The 18,558-nt window shown below is 46.0% G+C and overlaps 1 protein-coding gene across 1 annotated transcript; it reads right to left on the bottom strand.

Moving 5' to 3' along the window:
* Positions 1-15,796: 15,796 nt before the first annotated feature.
* On the bottom strand, positions 15,797-18,208 carry LOC125524180 (leucine-rich repeat receptor-like kinase protein THICK TASSEL DWARF1). Its single transcript, XM_048689253.1, has one exon. It carries the CDS (start codon positions 17,622-17,624, stop codon positions 16,356-16,358), a length of 1,269 nt encoding a protein of 422 aa, XP_048545210.1. The 5' UTR covers positions 17,625-18,208; the 3' UTR covers positions 15,797-16,355.
* Positions 18,209-18,558: the final 350 nt, after the last annotated feature.

Below are 18,558 nucleotides of genomic sequence, written 5' to 3'. Positions count from 1 at the left end.
CCACTCATCGACCGCTATCCAGCATGCATCTAGAGTATTAAGTTAAAAACAGAGTAACGCCTTAAGCAAGATGACATGATGTAGAGAGATAAATTCATGCAATATGAAATAAACCCCATCTTGTTATCCTCGATGGCAACGATACAATACGTGCCTTGCTGCCCCTTCTGTCACTAGGAAAGGACACCGCAAGATCGAACCCAAAGCTAAGCACTTCTCCCATGGCAAGAACTACCAATCTAGTTGGCCAAACCAAACGGATAATTCGAAGAGACTTGCAAAGATAACCAATCATACATAAAAGAATTCAGAGAAGATTCAAATATTATTCATAGATAGACTTGATCATAAACCCATAATTCATCGGTCTCAACAAACACACCGCAAAAAGAAGATTACATCGAATAGATCTCCACAAGAGAGGGGGAGAACTTTGTATTGAGATCCAAAAAGAGAGAAGAAGCCATCTAGCTACTAACTATGGACCCGAAGGTCTGAGGTAAACTACTCACACTTCATCGGAGAGGCTATGATGATGTGGAAGCCCTCCGTGATGATGGCCCTCTTCCGGCGGAGCTCCGGAACAAGCCCCAAGATGGGATCTCGTGGATACAGAAAGTTGCGACGATGGAATTAGGTTTTTGGCTCCTGTTCTGATCGTTTGGGGGTACGTAGGTATATATAGGACGAAGGAGTACGTCGATGGAGCATCGAGGGGCCCACGAGGAAGGGGGGCGCCCTAGGGGGGGCGCCCCCCACCCTCGTGACCGCCTCTTTGACTCCTTGGAGTAGGGTCCAAGTCTCCTGGATCACGTTCGGTGAGAAAATCACGTTCCCGAAGGTTTTATTCCGTTTGGACTCCGTTTGATATTTCATTTCTTCGAAACACTGAAATAGGCAAAAAACAACAATTCTGGGCTGGGCCTCCGGTTAATAGGTTAGTCCCAAAAATAATATAAAAGTGGAAAATAAAGCCCAATATAGTCCAAAATAGTAGATAATATAGCATGGAGCAATCAAAAATTATAGATACGTTGGAGACGTATCAGGCATCCCCAAGCTTAATTCCTGCTCGTCCTCGAGTAGGTAAATGATAAAAAGAGAATTTTTGATGTGGAGTGCTACTTGGCATAATTTCAATGCAAATCTTCTTAATTGTGATATGAATATTCAGATTCGAAAGATTCAAGACAAAATTTTATATTGACATAGAAATAATAATACTTCAAGCATACTAACAAAGCAATTATGTCTTCTCAAAATAACATGGCCAAAGAAAGTTATCCCTACAAAATCATACAGTCTGGCTATACTCTATCTTCACCGCACAAAGTATTTAAATCATGCACAACCCCGATGACAAGCCAAGCAATTGTTTCATACTCTACCTTTTTCAAAACTTTTTCAATCTTCACGCAATACATGAGCGTGAGCCATGGATATAGCACTATAGGTGGAATAGAATGGTGGTTGTGGAGAAGACAAAAATGAGAAGATAGTCTCACATCAACTAGGCGTATCAACGGGCTATGGAGATGCCCATCAATAGATATCAATGTGAGTGAGTAGGGATTGCCATGCAACGGATGCACTAGAGCTATAAGTATATGAAAGCTCAAAAATAAACTAAGTGGGTGTGCATCCAACTTGCTTGCTCATGAAGACCTAGGGCAATTTGAGGAAGCCCATCATTGGAATACACAAGCCAAGTTCTATAATGAAAGATTCCCACTAGTATATGAAAGTGATAACATGAGAGACTCTCTACTATGAAGATCATGGTGCTACTTTGAAGCACAAGTGTGGTAAAAAAGATAGTAACATTGTCCCTTCTCTCTTTTTCTCTCATTTTTTTTATTTGGGCCTTTTTTATATGGGCTTCTTTGGCCTCTTTTTTATTTATTTTTCGTCCGGAGTCTCATCCCTACTTATGAGGGAATCATAGTCTCCATCATCCTTTCCTCACTGGGACAATGCTCTAATAATGATGATCATCACACTTTTATTTTTCTTACAACTCAACAATTACAACTCGATACTTAGAACAAAATATGACTCTATATAGATGCATCCGGCGGTGTACCGGGATATGCAATATGAAAATGATGAATGTGTCATGAACGGAACGGTGGAAAGTTGCATGGCAATATATCTCGGAATGGCTATGGAAATGCCATGATGGGTAGGTATGGTGGCTGTTTTGAGGAAGGTATATGGTAGGTGTATGATACCGGCGAAAAGTGTGTGGTATTAGAGAGGCTAGCAAAGGTGGAAGGGTGAGAGTGCGTATAATCCATGGACTCAAGATTAGTCATAAAGATCATATAGTTATTGCAAAAATCTAGAAGTTATCAAAGCAAAGTATTACGCGCATGCTCCTAGGGGGATAGATTGGTAGGAAAAGACCATCGCTCGTCCCCGACCGCCACTCATAAGGAAGACAATCAATAAATAAATCATGCTCCGACTTCATCACATAACGGTTCACCATACGTGCATGCTACGGGAATCACAAACTTTAACACAAGTATTCTTTAAATTCACAACTACTCAACTAGCATGACTTTAATATTATCACCTCCATATCTCAAAACAATTATCATGCTTCAATCTTTTCTTAGTATTCAACACACTCAAAAGAAAGTTTCACAAATCTTGAATGCCAAGCATATTATTATTAAGCAAATTACCATGCTATTAAGAGACTCTCAAAATAATTTAAGTGAAGCATGAGAGATCAATAGTTTCTTTAAAACAAATCCACCACCGTGCTCTAAAAGATCTAAGTGAAGCACATGGAGCAAAATTATAACGCTCTAAAAGATCTAAGTGAAGCACATGGAGCAAAATTATAACGCTCAAAAGATATAAGTGAAGCACATAGAGCAAAACTACTTAGCTCAAAAGATATAAGTGAAGCACATAGAGCAAAACTACTACGCTCAAAAGATATAAGTGAAGCATATAGAGTATTCTATAAAATTTCAATTCATGTATGGTTCTCTCAAAAGGTGTGTACAGCAAGGATGATTGTGGCATACTAAGACACAAAGACACAAATAATACAAGACGCTCCAAGCAAAACACATATCATGTTGGTGAATAAAAATATAGCTCCAAGTAAATTACCGATGGAAGTGGACGAAAGAGGGGATGCCTTCCGGGGCATCCCCAAGCTTTGGATTCTTGGTGTCCTTGGATTATCTTGGGGGTGCCATGGGCATCCCCAAGCTTAGGCTCTTGCCACTCCTTTTTCCATAATCCATCAAAAGAATTCACTCAAAACTTGAAAACTTCACAACACAAAACTTAAAGTAGAAAACTTGTGAGCTCCGTTAGCGAAAGAAAACAAAAGACCACTTCAAGGTACTGTAATGAACTCATTCTTTATTTATATTGGTGTTAAACCTACTGTATTCCAACTTCTCTATGGATTATAAACTATTTTACTACCCATAGATTCATCAAAATAAGCAAACAACACACGAAAAACAGAATCTGTCAAAAACAGAACAGTCTGTAGTAATCTGTATCTAGCGCAAGATATGGAACCCCAAAAATTCTAAAATAAATTTCTAGACGTGAGGAATTTATCTATTAATCATATTCAAAAAGAATTAACTAAATATCACTCTTCAAATAATAATGACAGCAGTTCTCGTGAGCGCTAAAGTTTCTGTTTTTTACAGCAAGTTCAACAAGACTTTCCCCAAGTCTTCCCAACGGTTCTACTTGGCACAAACACTAATTAAACACAAAAAACACAACCAAAACAAAGGCTAGATAATTTATTTATTACTAAGCAGGAGCAAAAAGCAAGGAATAAAAATAAAATTGGGTTGCCTCCCAACAAGCGCTATCGTTTAACGCCCCTAGCTAGGCATAAAAGCGAGGATAGATCTAGGTATTGCCATCTTTGGTAGGCAATCCATAAGTGGCTCTCATGATAGTTTCATATGGTAATTTTATTTTATTTCTTGTAAAGTGTTCCATGCCCTTTTTTAATGGAAATTGAAATCTAATATTCCCTTCCTTCATATCAATAATCGCACCAACCGTTCTAAGGAAAGGTCTACCAAGAATAATAGGGCAAGAAGGATTGCAATCTATATCAAGAACAATGAAATCTACGGGCACATAATTCCTATTTGCAACAATAATAATATCATTAATTCTTCCCATAGGTTTCTTAATAGTGGAATCCGCAAGATGCAAGTTTAGAGAGCAATCATCAAAATTACGGAAATCTAGCAAATCACACAAAGTCTTGGGAATAGTAGAGACACTAGCACCCAAATCACACAAAGCATAAAACTCATGATCTTTAATTTTAATTTTAATAGTTGGTTCCCACTCATCATAGAGTTTTCTAGGTATAGAAACTTTCAACTCAAGTTTTTCTTCATAAGATTGCATCAAGGCATCAACAATATGTTCGGTGAAGGCTTTATTTTGACTATAAGCATGTGGAGAATTTAGCACGGATTGCAACAAGGAAATACAATCAATTAAAGAGCAACTTTCATAATTAAATTCCTTGAAATCCAATATAGTGGGTTTAGCAACATCTATATTTTTATTTCTTTCAATCCCACTTTCATCAATTTCATCATAAAGATCTAAATACTCTGAATTTTTAGAACGCCTTCTAAGTAAAGGAAGATCATATTCAGTTTCATCAAGATTCATATTGCAAAACAAAGATTTAATAGGTGACACATCAATGACTTTTAGATCTTCATCTTGATTTTCATAGGAATCCGGTTTAGCAGCCATCTTATTAACTAAGGTGGCTTGCATATCCGAAATTTCAGCAGTCATCTTTTCTAGACGAGCAATTTGGGATCTTATACCATCAAATTCTTTAGACATATCATCAAGCTCTTTATTCATATAACTCATAAAACTTTTTTGTTCCTTAAGCTCGTTTCTAAAGAAATTATTATGCTCAAATTGCAAAACCATAAATTTCCTAACGTTTTTTTGATCTCCTCTAACCTTTTAAGGTGAAGATCACCGAATATTGGTTGAGCCATCGCGACAAACAAGCAATCTAACACACGAGCAAACAAAAAGGCAAGCGGGCAAAAGAGGCAAATAGAGAGGGAGGATAGAGAGATAAAGAGAGGGCAAATAAAATGGCAAGGGTGAAGTAGGGGAGAGGAAAACGAGAGGCAAATGGCAAATAATGTAATGCGAGAGATAGGGATTGTGATGTGTACTTGGTATGTTGACTTTTTGCGTAGACTCCCTGGCAACGGCGCCGGAAATCCTTCTTGCTACGTCTTGAGCTTGCGTTGGTTTTCCCCGAAGAGGAAGGGATGATGCAGCAGAGTAGCCTAAGTATTTCCCTCAATTTTTTTGAGAACCAAGGTATCAATCCAGTAGGAGGCCATGCTCAAGTCCCTCGTACATGCACAAAACGATAGCTACTCGCAACCAACGCGATTAGGGGTTGTCAATCCCTTCACGGTCACTTACGAGAGTGAGATCTGATAGATATAATATTTTTGGTATAAAATGCAAGGTAAAAAGTAAAGGCAAAGTAAAAAAGCAAAACAAGATTAAAGTGATGGAGATTGATATGATGAGAATAAACCCGGGGCCATAGGTTTCACTAGTGGCTTCTCTCAAGAGCATAAGTATTCTACGGTGGGTGAACAAATTATTGTTGAGCAATTGACAAAATTGAGCATAGTTATGAGAATATCTAGGCATGATCATGTATATAGGCATCACGTCCGTGACAAGTAGACCGAAACGATTCTGCATCTACTACTATTACTCCACTCATCGACCGCTATCCAGCATGCATCTAGAGTATTAAGTTAAAAACAGAGTAACGCCTTAAGCAAGATGACATGATGTAGAGAGATAAATTCATGCAATATGAAATAGACCCCATCTTGTTATCCTTAATGGCAACGATACAATACGTGCCTTGCTGCCCCTTCTGTCACTGGGAAAGGACACCGCAAGATCGAACCCAAAGCTAAGCACTTCTCCCATGGCAGGAACTACCAATCTAGTTGGCCAAACCAAACGGATAATTCGAAGAGACTTGCAATGATAACCAATCATACATAAAAGAATTCAGAGAAGATTCAAATATTATTCATAGATAGACTTGATCATAAACCCATAATTCATCGGTCTCAACAAACACACCACAAAAAGAAGATTACATCGAATAGATCTCCACAAGAGAGGGGGAGAACTTTGTATTGAGATCCAAAAAGAGAGAAGAAGCCATCTAGCTACTAAATATGGACCCGAAGGTCTGAGGTAAACTACTCACATTTCATCGGAGAGGCTATGATGATGTAGAAGCCCTCCGTGATGACGACCCTCTTCCGGTGGAGCTCCGGAACAGGCCCAAGATGGGATCTCGTGGATACAGAAAGTTGCGGCGGTGGAATTAGGTTTTTGGCTCCTGTTCTGATCGTTTGTGGGTACGTAGGTATATATAGGAGGAAGGAGTACGTCGGTGGAGCATCGAGGGGCCCACGAGGCAGGGGGCGCGCCCTAGGGGGGCGCCCCCCACCCTCGTGACCGCCTATTTGACTCCTTGGAGTAGGGTCCAAGTCTCCTGGATCACGTTCGGTGAGAAAATCACGTTCCCAAAGGTTTTATTCCGTTTGGACTCCGTTTGATATTCCGTTTCTTCGAAACACTGAAATAGGCAAAAACAGCAATTCTGGGTTGGGCCTCCGGTTAATAGGTTAGTCCCAAAAATAATATAAAAGTGGAAAATAAAGCCCAATATAGTCCAAAACAGTAGCTAATATAGCATGGAGCAATCAAAAATTATAGATACGTTGGAGACGTATCAGAGCCCGAGCCGCGTAGCGGTGCAGGCACGTCGTTGAGGGCTACCGGCATAGGGGCGCTGGAGTTGGTGGCATGTCTGCGGCCGCCAGAGCGCTCCCTGGTGCGGCCCTGACCCACCTCCCGCTGGCGCTCACGAGGGTTGCGGGAGAGTGAGCGCCGCACCCTGGCGCCCCAACCCTCGCGAACATGGTTGCCGCGACCGCGTCGGCCATTGTGGTCGCCCTCATCGTCATCCCGTCTGTCCTGGCGCCGCACCTCACGCCCTTGTGGCACAAGCCGGTCCCTGGGGACGACCGTGACGTCGACGGTGCGACGGAACCAGGTGAACTTGTGGACTTTTGGTGGCGGCGGGTTGTCGTCGGCGGCGGCGGCCTTGGAGTGGTCCTCAAGGAGGTCGAGGTGGATGATGACGCGGTGATGGAGGCCGCGCCGCCCACGGCGACGGTGGCCACGAGCAGGGAGCGTGAGCCACTGCACTTTCGGGATGGCATTGGGGTTGGCCCTCCATGCCTAGAGCGCCAAGTCCCTCGTGTCCTCCTTGCGTCGGGAGCACGGCTCGATGTAGTCAGCGAGCAGCCGCGGCCGATGAGGAAGGTGGCGATGTACTCGTTCCACCCGTGCAGTGGGACGCCTTCCATGCACAGGCGGACGTGGAGCAGCATATCCTCATTATCGGCATGCGACTCCAGCCGCCATTCGCGCACGAAGATGTTGTAGCCAGCTCCAGGGAGGCTGCCGCGAGACACAGCCTATGCACAGTGATGCTGATACACAACCTGACAAAGAACTGCTCTGGATAGTGCTTCACCACCTCAACATCAGCCGGGCGAGCGCCCAGAGCCGCGACGAGCTCCGTGGCGACCTGCCAGTAGGAAATGTCCTGCCGTGCGCCCTCCAGCCATGCCACAACAGCGTTGGAGGAGAGGATGGCAGACTCGGCTTGCATCTCTGGTGTAGCCGGCACGATGACAAAGTCCTCCTCCGGCCGAAGGGAAGCATCGCCAAGGCATGGCATCCTAGCCGGCACAGCCGCGATCTGCAGCAGCGGGCGCAGCGACGGATCTTCCCAACCACGACCAGGGCAAGGCGATGCCTGAACCGAAGCAGCAACAAGGCGAGGCAGTGGAGGTGGTGGCACAGCAGGGGAGTCCAGCAAGCGGAGCGGCTTCCACTGTTTGCAGCAGCCCCTTGACTTGTGCCCGTTTTGAAGGCAACGGGAGCAGCGGATGGGTTCGCGGCAGATCGAGGCTCTGTGCCCCAGGACGAGGCACCGGCAGCATCGACCGAAGAGCCAGCGTGGGATGGGCGGCGGCTTGAATGTCGAGGCGGCCAAAGCCGGGCGGCGCGGAACATTACGCGAGGTGACCAGCTGCCAGCCGTCGGTCACCTCATCCTCGCGCCCCGCGCCCGTCGTCGCTGCCGGCATTGAGGGCGCGTGGGACAAGTAGTCGAGGAGGTGACATGTTTGAGTAGAGAAGCAGTGGCCTGGTAAAGGTTCACGCACTGCTGTCAGTCCCCTGTTCTTTATTTATTTTTTGACAAGGTCAGTCCCCTGTTCTTTATTTATTTTTTGACAAGGTCAGTCCCCTGTTCTGAAAGGGAACAGTGAGTGAACTGAAGATGTTCTGTAGCATCTTAAGGAAAACGCTTCAGTTTAATCGTTCGGTCCAGGTTCGGTCACTCGACGAACGAGATCGTTTCACCCTAGTTAAATAAATTGTTGTTAATTCTCTCTTTAAAAAAATTGTTGTTAATTCTACCATTGCCTTTTTTAAGTCACAACCCCACTTTATTAAACTACACTAGGGATCTCATCTAAAATAGTACTGAGAATGCAATGGGGGGAACTGTGTCCCAAATAGCCGAAGCTCTAGTGCTAACTCCTAACTTCGCCAGCAAATGGGCAGCCCCATTAGCAGACCTCCGGACCCAGGTTAGCTTGAACTCATCTCTAGTTTTGATCATAGCTTTCACCTCCTCGACTACTTGTCCCACGGGCGATAAGTTCCGTTCCTTCTCAACTAGCATCCCGGCGACCACCTGAGAGTCCGTTTCCAACTGCAGCTTCTGTATATTCCTTTGGATTGCCAACTGCATCGCTTTTTTACAAGCAAGAAGCTGGGCAGTCTCCGGCTTGAGAGAGTCCAGGAAGAAGTGGGATGCCGCACCCCTGAAAGCGTCGTCTCCGTCTCCGTTGCCTTCTTACCGCTTAGTGACTAGGGTGAAAATGGTTGGCGTATGCCAACGTCGGGTTGTGGCTTAGGTTTATGCCTTCATCCCCAATTTTGTCGAAATGGCTCATACTCTGTGATACATTTACTGTGATATATGAATTCGACCCGTGATTTGGCCAAATTAATGACATATACTGAACAATTCATAGAGATTGATTCCCCATTCGTATAGATCATAGCAGGGAGCTTAGGGCATCTCCAACACGACTCACCAAATCTACCATATATGTCTGAATATTCAGACTGGATGGTCCGAACACTTTTAGGCCTCCAGCGCAGACCCTCATTTTGGATCAGACTGGTTCGGACGTCCGAAATCCTCCAGGTCGGACCCAAGTCGGGGGGGGGGGGGGGGGGGGGGGGGGGGGGGGGGGGGGGGGGGGGGGGGGGGGGGGGGGCTCTAAGGAAGTCCGGGATGACCGCAACGTCGTCTTCCGGCACCCCAAACCCACCCAAAATCAAAATGGCGCCTACACATTTTCATAATCCGAACTACTCCTTCCCAACCAGACCGCGGCCTCTCCACCTCTAATACTGCCACCCCCACATGTTTCGTCATCCGGCCCCATATCAATGGATCCGCCCAAGCCCACGAGGCTCGTCGTCACGCCGGACCTAGAGCCCATCCACCCCGCATTAGTGCCGGTGAAAGTCTCGGCATGTCCATCTTCATTAATCTAAAGAAAGAGGCATTGGGGTCACTAAGCTCTTCCAAAGCTTCAGGTTCATAAGATTAGACGCTAGACGCTAAGCCAACAAGGTGGTGCTTGAGATTGCGAGATTTCATTTTTTGAGGAATCAGCTAGAAGGACATTGAGATTTGAGTAATGCAAAGATTTTACCCGCCAAAAAAAAGCTAGATGTCAGTTGACTCAGAATTATATTGGGTCAGTCACAATTTTGTGTGTGGAGTCCAAGCCGGCCGTTGCTCCGCACCGCATCCTTCGGCAACGTCTCCTACTATAATCCCAGGATTAGCAGTTCCACACGCGGACATATTCATCTTCAGTTTAGCTGTTTTGCCTAGTGCTAAGCACAATACAAATTCCCATCAACGCGTAGTTAGCATGTATCCTGACCACGGTAGCTATAAACATTTCAGATTTCACTGTGAATTTTTATTCTGAAGACAGAAGCCCAACCTCATGTAAACATAGAACCTCATGTAGAGACATTCAGCTAGCTTATGTACATACTAATAGCTTGGACCGATCAATATAAGTAGTAAATTTGCATAGACTATTCCTTTAGGAATCAAGAGTAATACAGAAAATCTTCAGGTTCACTCAAGAGTTCAGAGTTATGATTAGTAGAACATATAATATACAAGAATAAACATACCATAGTGAAAATTTTCCAAAAAGAAGTTTTCTAAGAAGGAATGGATTGGTGGCATACATATTACCCTTAAATAAAAATAAAACAAATAATAAAAAATTCACACAATCTACATGGAAACTGCTGCAATTTTTTAAAATATGCAAGAATAAACTTATAAGAGTGTGTGTGTGTGTTTTCTTTTTTTTTTTGCAAAATCTAAGTATTCTACAGAAAGATTGAATTAGTGGCATTGGTATTTGATCCACGACGTCTCCACTTCTAAAAATCAGAATAATGAAGTTTCATAAAGAAGAAAGAATTAGTGACATTGGTATCACCCATTAAGAAAATAATAAATAAATAAATAATGACAAAATCTGCACATAATTTACACAGAAATTGTGTTTTCTTATAATATGCAAGAATAAAAATATAATATTGGAGTTTCATAAAAATTGAGTTTCCCGAGAAGGAACGAATTTGTGACATTGGTATTATACTTAAAGAAGAAAGAACAAACAAAAACACAAACAAAACAATGACTAACTAAGAATGAATTAGTAGCTTTGGTATTACCCTTTAAGAAGAAAAAGATAAAAAATACAAAATTTGCACACAATTTACACACAACTTGCTTTTTTATAATATGCAAGAATAAGAATATTGTTGAGTTTCAAAAAAATAAGTTTCCGATAAGGGGTGAATTAGTGGCATTGGTATTGCACTTAAAGAAGAAAGAAAAAAAAAACAGATAATAATAATTAAGTTTTCTAACTAAGATTGAATTAGAGGCATTGGTATTACCCTTTAAGAAAAAAGAACATGGAAAAACAAATGTCAAAAATTTCACACAGTTTAGACAGAAAAATTGCGCTTTTTTATAATATATGAGAATAAACATATAGTTGTGGAATTTCAGAAAAAATAAGTTTCCTAGAAGAATGAATTAGTAGCATTGGTATTACCCTTAAAGAAGAAAGAAAATAAAACAAAAAAAATGATGTTTTCTGTGAAAGCAAAAATTACTAGCATTGGTATTACTCTTCAGTAAAATAGAAAAATAAAAAACAAGTAACAAAAAGTTTGCACACAATTTACAAAATCAAAACAATGAAGTTTTTTAAGAAATAATGAATTAGTGGCATTGGTATTACAAAAAAACAATGACCAAATTTGCACACAATATACACAAAAGTTGCGCTTCTAAAAAATATGCAAGAGTAAACATATGATAGTTGAACTTTTGCAAAAAATAAGTTTCTACGAAGAATGAATTGGCAGTATTGGTATTACCCTTAAAGAAGATATGAAAATAAAATAAAATAAAACAAAATTATATAATATTTTTTATGAGAAAGATTGAATTAGTAGAATTGGTATTACCTTTTAAGAAGAAATAAAATGATTTCCTTAATAAAACTGCACACAATTTTGTACTGAAATTGTACTTTTTAAATATGCAAAGATTAATCATAAAATAGTGTAATTTTGGCACATATTGTATAGTATTTGTGTGAATGTATTTACACTCATCCAACATCGCAAAAATACCCACACACAAAAATAAAAAATAAAATGAAGTAATACATAAAAGTAAAAAAAGAAGTACAAACAAATCAAAAGAGAAAAGCAGAAGAAAAAAACAAAGAGAGAAAGGGGAAGGCTAGGTCGAACCTCATAGTAGGCTTCGGCCCGTTAAGGAATTAACCGATGAAAATATGCGGTCAGTCAATTTAACATAGACCGAACACCTGAGAGAACAAACCAGAGAACGAAAACAACACGAATCACAAAGCAAAATCAACGACACGCAAAATAAACTAACTCAAAATAAAATTTCAAGACCATTTACAAACAACTAAATTATTATTTTTAATTGTTATGATGGTTTACTTGTGAATAGTGCTCTGACCTGCGTGGTGGCTGTTATAACGAATGATTGTAACAATTTTGTTACTAAATAATGTATGTGGAGTTTCCACAATAAATAAGATGATAAAAATTAACCAATCAATGTGATTTGTTTTCTAAAATAATGCATGTAGAGTTTTCACAATAAATAAGATGGTAAAAATTGACCGATCCATATGATTTCTTTTCTAAAATCTGACGCTAAGTGGCTCAGGATGATAATAATCCACCAATTCATATGGTTTGTTTTCTAAAATCTCACTTTAAGGGGTCTAGTTTTTTTAGAGAAGGAGGGTCACCACGACCTCTGCATCTAGACGATGCATGCAGTCATTTTATTAATTATTCACAAAAGACCTTACAAAGAAATACAACAGTAAGTCTGAAGCCACCGTCTAGACGACAACTCTCGCTACTCTTATTCAGTTGATGAAGGGATGCTGATAGTCAGGGTCTAATACCACAGATCTTGCAGCCAAACCTAACATCTAAGACCAGAGGCCCCAACCAAGCCACATGCTAGGTATGGGGCACGGGCACACACCGGTCCGACGCATTTTCAGAGGCCGCCGCCGCCAACTGCCACTACTCCATCTTCAGAGTTGTACTAACGCATCATCCTTGCCCGATCTAACTGTTGTCAACGCCACCACGGCACCCAATGGCCCCACCACCCTACGCGCGAACTGTTGAGCATGTTGCAGTCGTCGCCGGTACACCTCAACACCATGCCGCCAAGTACCACCAGCCGGCACAGCTTGAAGTCTCTGGAAGATCTGTCGTGCGTAACACCTGCCGACCAGGCATGACAAAGCTTAACACCTGTTGGCCAGGTATGACTTGACATCTCCACCGAAGCTCCGTGCAAGACAAAACTGCTCCACCTCCTGCCTCTGACCACCAGCACTGCTCCACAAATGATGCTCCCAAGAGAGAAAAACCACCATAGTGCCGCTATCGTCCGATCTGAAAGACCAGATCCTAGGGTTTCCCCCAGAGCAGTACGAGTGGGTCGACATAAGTTACAAAATGATGCCTTCATCAAGGTAACGCGTAGAACGCCACAATCGCCCACCGTTGGCTCTGTCTTCACCGACAATTATGTCTCCCCGACTCGCAGCCAGTACTGGATCATGGACTCGGAGATCCGAACACACAGCCTCAGGCCGACCACCTCTGACGGAAGAGATGACCACCACCGCCGGCCGCATCGGTCAGAACAGATCTGACCGGAGGTGCCGCCGACGAGACAACCAGGCCCTCCACGCCGCCGTCGCCGATCTGAAGGCGGTATGCATGACACCGCAGCCTAGCTGGCCGACACTGCTGCCGCCCGAAAGGCCGGCCGCTGCGCCCGCAGCCCATGCCGTCGTCCGTGGTTGGGCCGCCCGTCGTGCCTAACCGTTGCCGTCCGAGGACGGGCCGGCTACCCGCCACCTGCCGCTGCCATCCGCCGCCCCGCAGAACCAGATCGGCTGCGCCGCCACATGCCTAGGGGTCCTGCCCCAACCTGAAGGCGCGTGAGAGAGGAGATCCCCCGCCACCACCGTCGGCCCCCGGGCTTAGCCCGGCGACGATAGAGGAAGAGGAGGAGGGAGTTCGCCGCGGCGGCGGCTAGATTATAAGGGGTCCAGTAAGATTATAATAATCCACCAATTCATATGGCTTGTTTTATAAAATCCGATGCCAAGGATCAGCAAGATGATTAAATTCATCGATTCATATGGTTTGTTTTCTAAGTTCAGAATGTAAGGGCAACTTCCATTGAAAGGAATTTCATAGGGATTTGAAGAATTTATTCCTTAGCATTTTTCCTATAAATCATGTTTGGTTTCTGGTTTTATAACTTACTAGCAAGATGTTCATGCGTTGCAGAAACATCAAGATGCATTTGTATGAGTAGTTTATCTTGTGAGAGAAAATGACGAATAAGGGAAGTCCTTATTTGCAAGTGTAAGGAGAAGTGCGGGTATCCTTTTGCAAAATTATCATAGTTTACTTTCTATCCGTCAGATATAGATCAGACGGACTATACTATAGATGACAGGCACACCATCACCATCAACTCAATCTTTTATAAGAGTAGAGATATGAGTTTCTGTATGACCTTGTATGCAGTCCCAGCAGAAGAAGAAACCTTGAGTCCAATCCATTGTTTTTTCTTTTTCTTTCTGTGACATATTATACACCTAATCTTATAGGGTTTCTTTTGCATTTTTCTATAGTGCAACCAAACAGTTTCTATTACATGTCCCTGTAAAATTAAATACGCCAGGCGGTAAAAGATCTCCTGTGGCCCCTGACCTAAACATAGTGCTTGAAGGCACCACAGTCATCTTGAAGGGTCGTTTATGCAAAAGGGGTCATTTTGAGCAATGATTACCACGTTCTTTCTCTGTAGCCTCTGCATATAAACAAATAATAGTACGACGATTTGTCCAGCAAAAAAAAGCAATAGACAACGAAAACCCTAACGCCCATACGTGTGGGTGTTTAATAACTCGTCCACACGTATAGATTCTCGTCCAACCAATTCTACACGAATCTTAGCATGTTCTAGCAGTTTTTATATGCAGTTTTTATATGCAGTTTTTATATGCCACGTAGGACTAAGCTGGTGTGTGGGCATTCATCCGATCGTCCACACGTCCTTTTTCATCACACGGGGGCTGGTGTGTGGGCGTTTAGCAATTCGTCCACACATCAGTTTTCACGCACGCAGAGGGGGATAGTGTGTGGGTGTTTATCACTTCGCCCACACGCCCATTTTCTCGCCCACACCCAAAGCTGGCAATTGCCATGTGTTTTTGCAGGGTACATGACAATTGTCCTAGCTTTGCTTGTAAGCAGATGACAACTCTTTTTTACCCGAATTGCCAGGTGTTTTTGCATGGTACATGGCAACTGCCCTAGCGTGCACGTAAGCAGATGGCAACTCTTTCTCTTTATATGGCAACTGCCCTAGCGTGCTTGTGAGCACATGGCAACTCTCTCTTTTACCCGAATATGTTTTTTTTACCATGCCTTTTTGTAGTGCTACATGGCAACTGCCTAGTGTTAGTAGGTGGCAACTTCTAAACCTTTGAAATCATGACAACTGCAGTAGACCAGACCATACATGACAACTACAGTTGAGCAACCATGGCAACTGAAGTTGTCCGACATGGCAACTGCAGTTAAACGAACATGGACGAGGGTCTGGACCATGGCAACTGTGAGACGCGCGGTGACTATCACGCTGGGTATGGGGACCATGAGGTACGAGACCTGACGTACAGGGCCTGTGGGCGTTATCTATTTCGCCCATACGCATATGTGTGAGAGGGATCGGAAGGAAAAAAAAGATGTGTGAACATTACTTGTTTTGTCCACACGTAGGTGTGTGGATTGTTCCTTTTATACACCACACAAAATGTGTGGGCAGATACTCTAACACCCACACGTGTGACACTTATCGGCGTCCATAGACAGTTGCACTTTAAAAATCAGCAGCACGATTATTCGCAAAAAAACAAATAAATAGGAGTACGATTGTATGACACCGAACCTATTGAAAATACAACATTTCGACTCGACGTCTCAGATGGAGTCGTAGCTGCAATCAGGTACTCAAAAAAACAAAGACCAGTGCAATCAGCAAGGCAGCCAGCTATCTATACATAGTAGCAACGCCAACACAACACTAGGTTGTCCTCTTGCGGTAGGCAGGGCATGGGCCGAAATGCTTAAATTGGCATTACTGCCCTGCCGAGGCCGCCACGGATTCCTTTTGGACGCAACGTACACTCCCAAACCGGCGAGTGAGTAACAGCACACACGCACGCACCAACACCAACCCAACCTCGTCGCCCGCCGCGTGACCGTTGCGCGACCGACGACGAGTAAATTCAAACCAAAATCACATGAAAAACCACGGCCCGAACCAACAACCGGACAAACCAAAATGCGTGAACCCGGTGGGTGAGTGAGTGAGTGACCCGCCCGTGCCTCGCGGGAGCCGGAGACGGGACGACCGAGCCCCGCCTGTCAGTCCACGGCGCGTCGGCGCGCGGCGAAGGCTCAGCCGTCGCCTCCGCTGCTCCGGCACTGGTCCGCTGGCCTGGACTCCAGGGGCCCGCCGATCGTGGGGCACCCGTCGGCCGCGGAGGCGGAGGGAAGGTCCATGCAGTTGTAGGACAGGCACAGCGCCGCGGAGTCCGGCAGCGGCGTCGGCGGCACCGGGAACCCCGTCAGGAAGTTGTGCTGCGCGTAGAAGGTCGTCATGCGCCCGTCGAACACGCTGCGGGCCACCGCCTCGGGCACCTCGCCGGAGATCTTGTTGTTGTTCACGTACAGGCTCCCCGCCGCCGCCAGCGCCTCCGGGACCTCGCCCGTGAGGCCGTTGTGGCTCACGTCCACCACCGACCACGGCGGCGTCGCCGACGCGGGCGCCGCCGGCACGGCCAGCGGCCCCGTGAAGTTGTTGCGGGACAGGAGCAGCGACGACGCGCTCGGGAGCGCGAACACCTCCGGCGGGATCGAGCCCGAGAAGTCGTTCATCGACAGGTCGAGGAATGCCAGGTCGGCCGGACCCTGGCCGTTGCCGGCGAAGGTTCCGTCGAGGCTCCCCTCCATCGAGTTCCCGGCCACGGAGAAGTAGCGGAGCGTCGGCGGCAGCGGCGGGAGCGCGCCGGTTATCGCGTTCCGGCTGAGGTCGACGTGGAACAGCTGCGAGCTGGGGAACTGGTCGGGAATCTGGCCGGAGAGGCCGACATTGTTGGCCAGGATGAGCACCTTGAGGCTCGGCGAAGTCGGCAGCAGCAGCCCGGAGGGAATGGCGCCCTCGAGGCGGTTGTTGCCGAGGTCGAGCGTGTGCAGTTCCGGCAGCCCCGCCAGGGACTCGGGCACGGGCCCGGTGAGCTGGTTCCCGGACAGCGAGAGGAGCCTGAGGCGCCGGAGGCCCGACCCGATGTCCTCCGGGATGGAGCCGCCGACGCGGCCCGGGTAGAGGACGAGGTCGGTGAGCGCGGTGAGGCTGGCGAGCGAGGCCGGGACGCTGCCGGCCAGGCCGGGGGAGTCGGAGAGGCCGGTGCCGAGCGTGAGCACGGACACGCGCAGGAGCGCGCCGGACGGGTCGTCCTCGTCGGGCGCGCAGACGACGCCGGCGTAGGCGCACGGGGTGGACGCGCCGTCGTCCCAGGACTCGAAGAAGCGCGACCCCGGCAGGTCCCGCAGGCCGGCCCGCACGTCCCGCAGCGCCGCCGCGTCCCGCTCGTGCAGCGCCGCGCGCGCGCCGAGCAGCTGGAGAAGGAGGAGGAGGAGCAGGAGGAGCGGAGGGCGCAGCGCCATGTGCGCCGCCTCGGCCGCTGCGAAGCGGACAAGCGAGCTCTGAGGCGGACGGGGTGTTGGGAAATGGAGTCCACTGGGGAGTGGAGTGGAGTGAAGCGAAGCTCGAGCGAACTGGCGAAGCGAGCAAGAGGACTGTGTGGTGGTGGGGTGGGGGAGAGGAGGAGAGCACGAGCGAAGGACACGGCAGCGGGCGAGTGGGATCAGGATCTGGGGCTGGGTTGGGTTTAAGAATGAACAGCGGATTAGCCTGCCACTTTCTTTACCCCGCGGTCGGTGGGTGTACGTCGACGGTCAGGGTGGGATAAAGGCCTGCTGCTGAGCCTGTGAGCTGTGACCGGTGTCGGAGACGGAGACGGGGGCGGGGCGTACCGCCCGGTCCGGTCACCCGCACCGCCGTACGGCGCGGGTATGAGTATGTCTTTGGATGTTGTACAACCACCACCTCTGGGTCTGGTCATCATGGGTCGGAGCAATTATGCCTCGCTCGTATGCCGGTTTTGCGTATTTGCTAAGTATTCCGCTCCTGCTGTGCGCACTGTGGAACAGTAATCAATTATTTAGCGTGGCTGGGCAGGCGCGCTGGTCGGGTGTGCGATGCAGATTTGCGTCGTGCTTCCACAGTGCCTGCATTCATAGCCACGTTCGAGGACTCGGGTACACAAAATTGAAAATGAAGCATACATATGCATGCATGCAACGTTGAGCGGAGCTAACTTGATTTCTACGGGATTTTACCTGTTCCAATGCTTGTCTAACTGAATCGCTGGGAAAGGGATATTGAAAACAATGAAAGATGTTGTTGTATACTGGTCGTGCCGGCTGGAAATCAGCTCCAAAACACGCCGATCTCCTTAACTGTAGCTCTACTGCAATTTGTATTTCTCCTTCTAATTAATCCATGGAATATGGCCCTATGGCCATCTTTTCGTCAAAA

The sequence above is a fragment of the Triticum urartu genome, chromosome 7 (genome assembly GCF_003073215.2).
Source record: "Triticum urartu cultivar G1812 chromosome 7, Tu2.1, whole genome shotgun sequence".
Lineage (NCBI taxonomy): Eukaryota > Viridiplantae > Streptophyta > Magnoliopsida > Poales > Poaceae > Triticum > Triticum urartu.
The sequence above is the reverse complement of the archived record's forward strand: the minus strand, read 5'-3'. Positions and strand labels throughout refer to the sequence as shown.

What these genes read in the sequence shown, in the direction of transcription:
- LOC125524180 (XM_048689253.1), bottom strand. Translation starts at nt 17,624, where the DNA reads ATGGCGCTGCGCCCTCCGCTCCTCCTGCTCCTCCTCCTCCTTCTCCAG.